The sequence below is a fragment of the Pteropus vampyrus genome, unplaced genomic scaffold (genome assembly GCF_000151845.1).
Source record: "Pteropus vampyrus isolate Shadow unplaced genomic scaffold, Pvam_2.0 Scaffold109, whole genome shotgun sequence".
Lineage (NCBI taxonomy): Eukaryota > Metazoa > Chordata > Mammalia > Chiroptera > Pteropodidae > Pteropus > Pteropus vampyrus.
The window spans coordinates 149,351-162,147 of record NW_011888890.1 but is presented as its reverse complement, the minus strand read 5'-3'; the positions used below and the strand labels follow the sequence as shown (position 1 = coordinate 162,147).

At 33.3% G+C, this 12,797-nt stretch overlaps 1 protein-coding gene across 8 annotated transcripts in view; it reads left to right on the top strand.

Annotated features, from left to right (window-relative positions):
- MPDZ (multiple PDZ domain crumbs cell polarity complex component) overlaps nt 1-12,797 on the top strand; it is a 131,344-nt gene that overhangs the window by 83,223 nt on the left and 35,324 nt on the right. For 5 of the 8 annotated variants that reach the window (XM_011365285.2, XM_011365290.2, XM_011365286.2 and 2 more), the window contains 2 exons: nt 5,286-5,463; nt 8,264-8,374. In XM_011365285.2, the coding sequence (XP_011363587.1) occupies nt 5,286-5,463; nt 8,264-8,374 (289 nt within the window). The remainder of the gene's footprint in view (nt 1-5,285; nt 5,464-8,263; nt 8,375-12,797) is intronic. The other 3 variants (XM_011365291.2, XM_023533690.1, XM_011365287.2) reach the window with 1 other exon arrangement.

Here is a 12,797-nt window from a genome sequence, read left to right as displayed (position 1 = left end):
ACTTTTTAAGACAAGTTTCTTAATCTCTGCTAGGTCTCAGTTACTTTATCTGTAAAATAGAATTAATAATAGAACCTTTTAAACTTGGAGGAGAATTCATTGTGATAATGCATATAAAATTCTTAGCATAGTACCTGGTGCAGAGTGAGCCCTCAGTCAGTGGTTGGCATTGTCAGTCATTATCATCATCATTACTAACAACTAAGCAAATAGAAAGTGTCTAACACATTATCCAATTTCTTATGAGAACAAATTAAGTGTAACTTCTGGACTGGAAGATTATATTTTTATCCTAAAGTTCTAAAGATGGTAACTACCTTATAGAGAGACTATGCCTGTACCTTCCATTAAGTCTGTAGAAGGTACCCAGCACTCTTCTATATGAAAGTACTAAAGTACTTTGGGGGGGGGGAGGGAAGATTCATAGAGTATTATGGGAAGCTTACCAAAATAATGAGAACTTTAGTAAATGAGGAACAAGAGTTATGAATATGTTTTATAACATTGGACATTGATTCATGCCGTCAAAAGAATTTACTTTGTGTGGAAATAGAGGATACTTTTTAGCAAAGTAAATTTTAGAATTGTAAATAAGCTATTACTCTTATTTTGCACTTGATCTTCATTTACAGATTTGTATCATACTGTATGTATCACTTTGGAGCTTGCATACTTTTCTCTCAGTCCATTGCTTTGGAGATCTATCATCTTGATACTTAAAGATCTAATTCATTCAATTTAGTTGTTTCAGTGCATTGCAATATGTGAATATTCCACAGTATATTCCCAGATCGATATTGAGTGGTTAACAATGGTTCACTATTATAATTCCGTGCAGTAAATATATTGATTTCCTTATACTTAGGTATGAGAATTTAGGTATATACTCAAAAGTGTAATTGTTTGCTCATTGGTTTAAGTGTATTATTTACTTTATTAGAGGTTGTCAATTTGTTTTATAAGGTAGCTATACCTATTTTTTCTTCTTTTTCCAATATATGAATTTCCTTTTCCCCAGATTCTTGTTATCCCATCATATGATCATTTAAAAAAAAGTTTTCATCAATCTGATGGGTAGAAATTGGTGCCTTGTCTTAATAAACAATGTGAATAGGTATAACAATTGAGATGATGAGGTCACATTTGCTCATTTGTCATATGGGTTGAATTTTATATCTTGTTTAATTACATTACTTCAGTAATCATAATCATCATAATAAGAGTGATAAAAGATTTAATAGTTGTTTACTATGTTCCAAAACTGTTTTGTGCTTTAATTTACCTATATCGATTAAGTTAATCATAACAGCAACTCTCAGATGTAGCCTCTTACTGGCTCCATTTTGCAGATGAGGAAGCTAAGACAGAGATTAAATAAGTTGCAGAGGGTCACTCAATTGTTAAACAGCAAAAGAGCAAGACTTGAACCCAGGGACTCTCTGTTCAGTGCCCAGGCAGCCTGGCTTTAGAGCTCTGTTTTACTTCTGCTTTTCTGAATTTCATTCTTTTTAAACCTATGTGTAGCTCTCAAGAAAGACTGCCATTTTTCTATAAAACTGACTCTGAATATGTTCTATAAAATTTTTCTTTTATAGGCTTCTTATCTTTCCACGGAATGTTTATCACATATGGTTTGGTGAATAATGAGTCTGGTTCCTCAGCACTGTGGTCACTTGGGCAGTCTGGCTCTGATTATATTCTCCAAGTTTAAAGGCATACAGCCTTTCTTCTAGGGAACATATTTAAAAACATTTTGCTGTCTGTGCCAAGCCCTGTGTAAGCATATGCTACTATTATCCAAAGGTTGTTTTACCTCTCTGTGCCTCTTCCTTTCTTTGTAAGATGGGGCTAATAAGAATATCCACTTCACAGAAATAATGTGAGAATTAAACAAAAGTATATGGAATTCAGGGAATAATGCTGAGTATGTGATAAGGCCTTAATACGTGTTTGCTGTTGCTTTTATTTTTATTTTTATTTTTAAGAATTAGAAGAATCAGTTTTTTTCCTTCCTATGAATTTCTTTTAATTTCATTTTTCAATTACAATTGACATTCTGTATTATATTAGTTTCATGTGTACAGCATAGTAGTCATTTATATAACTTAGAAAGTGATCTGCCCATAAGTCTTGTACCCACCTGACATCACGTATAGTTATTATAGTATTATCGACTGTATTTCCTATGCTGTACTTTACATCCTTGCGACTATTTTGTAATTGCCAATTTTTACTTCTTAATCATTCACTTTTTTACCAAGTCCCCTAACCCCCCTCCCATCTGGCAACCATCGGTTTATTCTCTGTATCTATAAGTTTGCTTCTGTTTTGTTTGTTCGTTTATTTTGTTTTTTAGATTCCACGTAAAAAACAAATGAAATCATATGCTATTTGTCTTTGACTTATTTCACTTAGCATAATACCCTCTAGGTCCATCCATGTTGTCACAAATGGTAAGATTTCATTCTTTTTTATGACTGAGTAATATTCCATTGTGTGTGTGTATGTGTGTGTGTGTGTGTGTATATATATAGAGAGAGAGAGAGAGAGACCACCTCTATATATATATAGACCACCTCTTCTTTATCCAGTTGTCTGTCAATCGACACTTAGGTTGTTTCCATTTCTTTGCTACTGTAAATAATCTGCACTAAACATAGGGATGCATATGTCTTTTAAATAGTGTTTTGATTCACTTTTTAATATACACCAACTGCAAAGAACCCTAGGAGACATTTTCTTTCATTCTTGTTTTATTTTTTTCCTTAAGAGTTAAGGAGTCTGACCCATGTATTCTAGATCCTTAAATATGAAATAAAATGACTAACTTTACTGACTACTTTGCCATTTTACCTTAGGAAATGCTTTAAGTAATAAGAAAGGCTGTTGTGTTTTGTCTTTTACAGAATTCCTAGAGTGAAGAAAAATGATGAATAGGATTTTTAAGTAGTTTAAACTATTCACATAAATTTTATGAAATAAAAGATCATGGTGAGATCCTTTTAAACTAAACAGGTAGAGTCTCTAGGATTATAGATTTCTAATAAAGGAAAAAAGTGCTGACCAAAGAAAAGATGTGTCTCATTATATGACTATCTGACTAGTTGCCCATCTTCTCACTCTACCTGTAGTCCTGCTCCTTTACCCTCAGCCTTTTCTAACTGGGACCTCCCTCATTTCACAAGAATCCTTACTCCAAACATTCCTCTTCTCTGGAAGCACCTCATATGTCAAAGCTGAGGACATGTTTGGGCCATGCTTTCTTCTCATACTTAATGCCCAATATTGTCTTCCTTCCTGCAGCATGGAGCAGATTGCAATCTCACTGTCTGTCTTAGAGCCCTCTGCTTGGTATCTTTTTTCTTCCAATACTCCTCATCTTACCTAAACACTTCGCTACCAGACACCTTATTCTTAAATCCCAGCCTTTTCACAGGACATTTACTTTCAATTCATTCATAGCTCTTACAGCTATTTGCGGTTATTATATATGAGTTCATGTGGGTAAGGAAAGTGCATTCAAAACAGAGGAAGTACCTAGTGCCAAGGCCCCCAGGCAGGAGAGCATGTATGTTGACCTTAAGGAACTGCAAGAAAATGATGTAGTTGCTAGAGTGGGGAGAGGAGAGGGAGGGCCATGGGAGAGGCTTTTATGGAGATGGGGGTGGGATCAGATCATGTAAGATCTTGTCAGTCACTGCTCTTCATGCCCTGACTGTTAGTTACCAGATCCGCCTTGCCAAGAAAGAGTTGTACAGACAAAAGCCTCTGACACAGTATGCAGGAATGTTCTTTCTCTTGATTGGGTTGCTAAGCTTAGAACTAACAGTTAAGGGTAGCTGAATTTCTTGATTACTTAATGTCTACTATATTAGAGGTCCTGAAAAATGTTACTTTTACATTGGTCTGCTCCCTGCCCTGGAGTATTATTTACTTTTACGAAATTACTTTTACATTGGTCTGCTCCCTGCCCTGGAGTTCATTATTTACTTTTACGAAATTAGCTTCAGGAATACCTTAGTATTTATCAGATCCTATAAAACACATAATTAGGAAGGTATTTAAAATGATCTTATTTTACTACTGGTAAAACTTTAATAAATTGAGCAAATAATATTTCAAAAATTAATGTATATAAAAACATTTTATTTAAGTTAAAAATATTTGTTATGATTGTTAACCATTTGAACCATTTTTAAGTGTGCGGATCAGTGACATTAAGTATGTTCACATTGCTATGTAACCATCACCACCATTTCTAGAACTTTTTTCATATTGCAAAATTGAAACTCTGTACTTGTTAAATAACTCCCCATTTCCTCTTCCCCTCATCTTCTAGCAACCACCATTCTACTTTCTGTCTCTATGGATGTGACTATTCTAGGTATATCATATAGATGAAGTCATTTAGTATGTGTCCTTGTATTTTACTTAGCTGGCTTATTTCATGTAGCATAATGCTCTTTTTAAAGGCTGAATAATATTCCTTAATATTTTATTATCTGTAGATGGACACTTGGGTTGCTTCTACCTTGGGGTTATTATGAACAATGTTTCTGTGAACATGGCTATCCAAATATCTCTTTAAGACCATGCTTTGAATTCTTTTGGGTCTATACACAGAAATGGAATTGCTGGATCACACATAGTAATTCTGTTTTTAATTTTTTGAGGAACTTCCATACTGTTTTTCATAGTGGCTGCAACATTTTACATTGCTGTTAATAGTGCACAAGGCTCAAATTTCTTCAAAATTTTTCTAATTTCTCTTTGCCTACACTTATTTTCTTTTTTTTTTCCTTTCTTTCTTTCTTTCTTTTTTTTTTTTTTTTGATAGTAGCTATCCTAATAAGTGTAAGGTGGTATCTCATTGTGCTTTTGATTTGCAGTTCCCTAATGATTAATGGTGTTCAGTGTCTTTTCATGTGCTTATGGGCCATTTGTATATTTTCCTTAGGAAAACGTCTACTTAAGTCCTTTGCCCTTTTATAATCAGGTTGTTTATTTTTTGTTGAATTTTTGGGATTCTATATATAGTTTAGATATTAATCCCTTATCAGAAACATAATTTGCAGATATTTTCTCCTATTCTGTGTGTTGCTGTTTTGCTCTACTGATAGTATTTTTTGATGAACAAAAGTTTAATTTTTTTGAGGTCCAATTTGGCTATTTTGTTGTTGTCTGTGCTTTTGGAGTTGTATCTAAAAAATATTGCCACATCCAGTGTCACCAGCTTTCTCTATGTTTTCTTATAAGAGTTTCACATTTTTTAAAATTTTTTACAGGGTTGAACTTTGGAGAGAACCAAGCAAATCCTTGGGCATCAGCATTGTTGGTGGACGAGGGATGGGGAGTCGTCTAAGCAACGGTGAAGTGATGAGGGGCATTTTCATCAAACATGTTCTTGAAGATAGTCCAGCTGGCAAAAATGGAACTTTGAAACCTGGAGATAGAATAGTAGAGGTACCCTTCAGTGAGCTCTCTGTGCTAAAATTTTTTACCTGTTCTGTCCTCTTTACCACGAAAATCACCATCTTTATACTGGTTACTGGACCCAACATTAGAGTAAAATATGTTTGTGGTTAAAGCATTTCTTTCTTATTTGTTTCTTTTCATCCATAATTGTTCTCTCAATATATGGTGACAGGTTATATATCTGGATGTGAAGACCGATGTTTGAAGGTATAACTAACCATTTTAAAAAACATTGGCACTGAGATAAAATAATTAAATTCTGGTTAAAAGAACAAAGCAGAGTTCTTGGGGAAATAATTGAATTATTTAAAATATATATATATACATGCAAAATGTATACATCATAATTAATTTCTCCAATGAAATTTATTTCAAGAAATACTTAATCATTATCATTTCATTGTAAACTTCGTTTAATGAGATTTTCTTCCAAGTGAGTCTTTTCGTAAAATCTTTTATGCTAAGATCTTAATTACCTTTCACATAAATGCCCTCCACCCCTAGTCCAAGCTCAGATTTCCTTCCTTTATCTCAGTGCTGAGCCCATTCATCCATCAATGAGGACTGTGTGTGTGTGCGTGCACACGTGCATGTGTGTACACATATGTGTATTTTGTTACATATGAGAGAGAAGCATTTGGTCAAATTGTACCTAATTGCTTAATTCAAATCAAAGTTTAATGTTTTAAATAGATTTATCTCACGAGACACTCACTCATTTACTTGACAAATATTCCTGGAACAGCTGTTGCATTCCAGGTGCTATAACAGGCTCTGAGCATCCTACAGTAAACAAGGCACTGTGCCTGCCTGTCAAGTCAGACAGACTTGACAAGTAATCAGGTCACTTCAGAGCAGTGTGAAAATTATTTGATCAGGATAAGCATAGTTTTATTTAAGAGGGTAGAAGAAGGGGTTCCTGACCCAGATTTGTTGAGTTGTCAAGATTTATAGAGTAGACTAAAAAAGACAACTTCCAAAAAGAAACTGATCACTTTATTACTATAATGATGGTTATATTTACTTCATACAATTGATTGTTTCTCATTTTCTAAATCCATATAAATTACGCATTCAAATAAATGCCTTAATTGTGTAGAAGATTATAACTTAACCATGATTTAAAAATGAGCATTTTGGGGATTTATTTACTTATTGCTTTGTTGATCGATTGTTACTGAGAGCTGAAGAAAGAAGAAGATTGAGACTTGAGAGAAAGCAAGGGCCATGTATGTTTTTTTACCTCTGACCATTTATAAGGAAGAATGATGGACTTTTTCTCTTTTCCTGCATCCTTATCTTTCATTAGATGAAATCTTAGCCTTTTTTTAAAGAACTATTTTTGAGTACTATCTAAAATTTCCATTTTTAAATTATCACAAGGCAGTTTATGGATACTTCACTGCCGAATACTTTCGATCTAAGTAGAAAAGGTAAAATATATTTATAATTATTTCTAGAAAGAATTGATCATAGTTTGCACCAAAATGTTGTCTAAATGTATTAAGAATGTTAAAATATCTCTTTCAAATTGAAAAGGATTTTTTCGTGATGTAAAATACTGTATGCTGTTTTAGCAATGGTTTGTTGAGTGCTGTTATGTTAAGGGGCTTTTCTGATAAATAAGAAAGCCTTAGGCCTCTATAATCCTGGGGATTCTGAAACAAATCTCTGCTAAGAATTTCTAAAAATGTTGTAGACTAGATCAGTAGAAACCTGCAAATGATTTCATTCTAAGAATAGAGTTCTTTGGACTTGAGCAAAGATATTTAAATGTCTTGTTAAATTTTCCCATTAATGGAATATAGAGTACACATGGATACTAACTTTTATTCTACAAAAAGTTAAAAGCCATTTTTAATATGCACTGAAAGAGACATTGTTATGTCATCTAAGTATCAACCTGAGGGAGATTTTCAATTAAATGTACATAATTCTTTTAAAGGTGATAATGTTCTATGCAGAGATCTAATAATTTTCTTTTCTAGAATTATGTCCACACTAATTTTGCTATTTTGTTGTATATGCCATATTGTGGTAATTGGAAATGATAAAATGATAATAGTGTCCTAAAGTTTTCTGACAGGATTAGCATTTGGCCTTTAAAAGTATTTTCTTTGCTATTCATATAATATATAAATTGAGCTAATCATCACCCAGGCAAGCCATAGTCTATAAATGATTATAAAATAACTTTCATTTCCAAGCTATTTATATAAGAATTACTAACAAATAAAACAACTTCTTGACTTCCAACTCCTGTCATGTCTACTGCAAACAATTTTTCCAAAACTAACCTTATCATAACCTTATATTTCTGAATGTCAAAATTTTGCTTTTAACTTCAGTCTTCCCTGTACAGAGAGAAATACACAAATCATCACCCACCCACTTCCCAAACCACTCTATGATGAATTAGAAAAATAATTGTGCAGTGTCTTTCATAATGAAGAAAGTGCTACTAGGCAGTTCCCTTATACTATTTCTTTAATGATGCTGATTTATTAAAGGAACAACTCTGCAGTATAAGGAAAGCAAAGGTAGAGCTTTCATTCTAATTGATTATAATTTCAGTTGTTGTTGGAGACAGAAATTTGTGTCTACAACAAGGGACCATGTGTCTGCCAGACAGATTAAAAGTTCTGGAGCCTCACAAGTAGTTTCAATTATTTTTGATTCTGAAACATTTTCCAGGGGCCTCATCCACGATCCTTAGAACTCCAGATCCACAAATTATTCTGTTGTTCTATAGATGCTTGAAATGTTAAGCTGAGGCCTTCCATTGCAGGTGGATGGAATGGACCTCAGAGATGCAAGCCACGAACAAGCTGTGGAAGCCATTCGGAAAGCAGGCAACCCTGTAGTCTTTATGGTACAGAGCATTATAAACAGACCAAGGGTAAGCGAACACAGAGGGCAAGGTAGGCATATCCAAACAGTGTTCAACTTGGAATCTAATGTATCAAGGGCCAAGTTGTCTCTGAGAGCAAAATACCTAGTCTTGGAATTTCAGGAGACATTAAAAAGTTTGTTTTGCTTGTTTTTTGAATTGAGTTTTCCTGGAAATCTCTTCCACTGTGTTTGATAAACACTTGAAGTCTGTTGAAAACACAGAAGTAGGATCCATTCATGATCAGTGGTATCTAGATGGATAATTATTAGTATTCATTATAGTTACAAAGTATGTAAGTTGTTAAGAGGAGTGTGATGTAGTTTTTCAGGGTGATAGTCTGTGACCTCGAGTGGAGTCCTTTAGAAGCCAGAGAGGTTACATTTTCTTAAAAAATTCTCTAGTCTGAATTTTCAGCTTATGCAGTCCCATGATCTGTGAATGATCTTTAAGGCATCTGCCTATCCCTCTGAACATTAAATTTCTACATGGTAGGTTTTAAGTTGTATGTTTCTATACTAGTGATTTTGTAACTGCTGTTTCCCAGCCCCATTCACTGTATTAGCACTTCATTGCTCTATAGTCTCTGATGGATAGAAACCTACTGACCTGTTTTATCATCAGTCATCAGAGGTGCAGTGGCTTTAAAAAAATATTTTAGAAAGTATAAGTATATTTAGTGAATGTTGTTGATGGAACAGATACTACATGGGGCTTTGTGTATTTGGCATGCCCTAATATTGCTGAAGATGAAAATTATGCCAAGAGGTTTTTTTCTGTTCCTTCTTTATGCCTCAGTAAAAACTATATATATTTTATATTATACATATATATGTAATTTTTTTAAATGTGCAACAGTGCTGAAATATATTTGAGCCATGCACCCCTTTGAAAGTCCTTCAGAAACATACATGTTCACTGAAAAGTTTGCATACTATTTCAGGAGTATTCTAGATGTCCTGAAGCTGATAGGGAAGTTCACTTCTGGATTTAAGTTTAGAATTCTTGATATACTGATTCTCTTTGAAATACCTGCTTACTAGCTTTTAGGGTTGGTTGTCTTTAAAAGGAAAATTTCAACATATGTGAAGAAAGTTACAAGAATTAGCTAAAACTTAAAAATATGTAATTCTGTATATAAAATACATTTAATATAAATTTTTAAATTTAATAATTAAGGATATCAATGCCCAAAAGATGGAAAGAAAGTAGCAGACAGCTCTGTAGATGAGATCAGTAAAAGTAACTTGTCAATATTCTGTGCCATGGAATAAAAGTGACTAAATTTATCCTTTTGGTCCTTCCTTTTGTTGTCAAGACAGGTGTAGCTCTGCTGTGGGTTTACTGTAAGAAATGAATTTAGTAGTTCTTAATGCAAGCAGTTATCTTCACATCTGCAGTTTTTAATCATTCAGTTGTTTATTGTTACATAATAATTATTCATTCAGATGAGAAAATCTGCCAAATGGTAGGGCTGCATCATACTGCATTCTTTTCAAATGCTATTCAGTTTGTTTAAATAACTATAAATCTTTCTACATTTGTTTCCATTTGTTGTGTTAAACATAGGCACAGAATGATAATGTTGATAAATGGCTATTTAAGTTAAGTTAAAGCTATTTTTCTTTGTGTGGGAGGGTTTTATTCCTTTTTTGTTTTATTTTTAATTTCCAACTTTTATATCATTTAAGACAATACTGTAAACTGCTGAATAGGATTCTCAGCATTACTTTTTAAAAACTTAAACTACAAACATTTCTTTCAGTGCCAGTCACATTTTCTAATGAGCTAGGAAGATTTTTTTTTATGCACCTGGAAAATATTCCTATTTTATTATCTGAGATATAATAATGCTTGATTTAATAGCAGTTATTCCAGGGTAAATCTTGCTTAGAATGACATGTTTACTCCAGTTACAAGTGACAGAATTCAGGACATGCTACCCCTGAATATGGTGCCCTGGCATATTGAATACTTTAAGCTAATGGAATTTGAGAAAAAGCAGCTGCTGGAAGGACTCTAACCTCCTCCTTCTCCCCTGAAGTAGGTCTTAGGACCCTCATTAAGAGGTGCCCTCCCTATACCTGAAGGAAAGTAGCATCTTTATCTCCAATGATGGAGACATGCTGAGAGGAATCTGAATGAACTGGATTTGCTAATTCCTCCCAGTTCACTACATTTGGCTCATGTTCTTTTTTTCTCTCATATTTTCCATGACTCTCTACTCACTCTTCATCTGACAGTATAAAAACAATCAGGATGAACCATTTCTTCTGGTCTCCATTTCCTCGGGATGGCTCTGTGTCACATAAAACTTAAATCAATATGTATACTTTTCTCTTGTTAATCTGTTTCTTATTACAAAGATCCAGCTGAGAACTTAAGATGGATAGAGGGAATTTATTTTTTCTTCTCTGCCTGTACATTTTACTTTGGAAAGTTAGAATTAATTTTCATTTAAAATAAAATATACTTTGTAGTCAATGATTTACTTCTCTATGGAGATAAATCTAGTCTCCCATAAACTAAAAGAAAAAAAAAATCACAGATACATGAGTCTCTTAATGATAAATGTTTTATGTATGGATGTAAGAAAGTTTTAAGAAAATTTTATACATGGGCAGAAAAGACAGTCCGTCTCTTTGGCTCTTAGACTGTTCAAGAATCAGAACTTCCCAGAACTAGCCCTGATAATTCCACCAGTATGACACTCACAGAATTCATTCTGACTACATTGTCAGAGCAAAGGGTGGGCCCCATTAACATGGGCCAGAGAATGTTTTTGTCTTTCCTGTACTGCTTCTTAGTTAATAACATTTCTGTTTTTATCAGCCTTTGGAACTGATAAAACAGAAGTTGTGTCATTGATTTTTTAATGAGAAATATAGTCTGTTTCTATAAATCTTTCTTTAATGATAGAGTAATCTACCACTTCGTTTGTTGTGTTCATGCTGTACTTTTATACTCTGCTCTCAGGGCCAAATTCTAATCCTATAAGAGCTGGAAATTTATAAAAAAAAATGAAAGCAAAACAAAAAACTAGAGCTCTTTCAATATTCCATTTCTTGCCTTTATGTTTTTGTTTTATATTATTCTACAGAATTATAAAGGAAATGCAAAACCTAAAAAATCCATGTATGAGGATTAGAAATAATCTCCACCTTCTGTAGTGTTTTTTCCAGTATATGTTTTTAATCTCTGCTTAGTCATTTCTTCCACCTTAATAAATGATCACGTTCCTTGGCATTTGTGATCTCTTTTGTAAAGCAGGAGTTGACATTTTAAACTGAAAAGTTGAGATGAACAGAAATGTCATTGTGCCCATTTCTTTTTCCCGTCTTCCTTCTGTAGGAAAAACATTGCAAGAAGAGCAGATTGAAAGGGTAATGTGGCATAAGCGTTAGTACAGGCGTACTGAGTGAGGATAGAGTCTTTCCAGAGTGTTCTCCCATACAGAGTGGTGTCACATGACAGCTTCTCTCTACTCTTGATGCTTGCCAGTAGAGCTTCTTTTTTTTTTATAGAGAAAAGTAACACAAACATTTAATTGGAGCCAAAATGAATTTTAAATGTCTGCAATTTCCCCTGAAAGATACAGTCAATAAAAGAAAAAGATAGCGGGTATGAAGAAGAGAAGAATTTATTGTGTGTGCTAAGGAAATTACTTTTATTTTTTTTCTTAAACTATGAAAATGCTAAATTATATTTGGCAGTCATCCTACCTTTAATATGTATATTCAAATCCAATAGTCCTAGCTCAGTATAGCACAGGCAAGCCACAAAACCTATGAGAAACGCTATAAGGCAGAACTTCAAATATTATCCAAAGCCTCAGAAATTCCCCAATAATGTGGGAACTTTTATAAGAAATTTAAAATATGTATATCAATGTTCCTACCTCCACAAAAAGTAGACAGAAATAGAGAATACCACTATACAATGGTTTATTTCTTTAAATCTTATTGATTTCATTTTTTAATTAAAAAATACTACTAATCTTAAGCAACCTTAATATCTAGTCAAAGTGTGAAAAGTTTCCCAAACTGGGAAACAAAGAAAAAGATTAATGAAGGTTACCAACAACCTAACAGACAAACATTTAATTTGTATTCTGGAACAAGTAGACTATTTTTTGTTGTACAGAAAAAGCATAATTTGCTTTTAAATGTACATTAAAAAAGCTTTTATGATTTTAATTTGAAACACGTTTACTGATATACGTGGAACATATATTGATACATAAGTGGGCAAATTACATGTGCATCTGTCTGTGATAATGAAGACATTCAGTGAAAATAAATTTGAGATCCATTTGACAGACTCATGTCATGTGTGGTTTGTGGCCAGATTTAGATTCAGGTGTTGATTGAGATCACTAGAGGTAAACCTTTAGTTCTAGACTGTTTAATAGATGTTGTTATTAATTACTAGA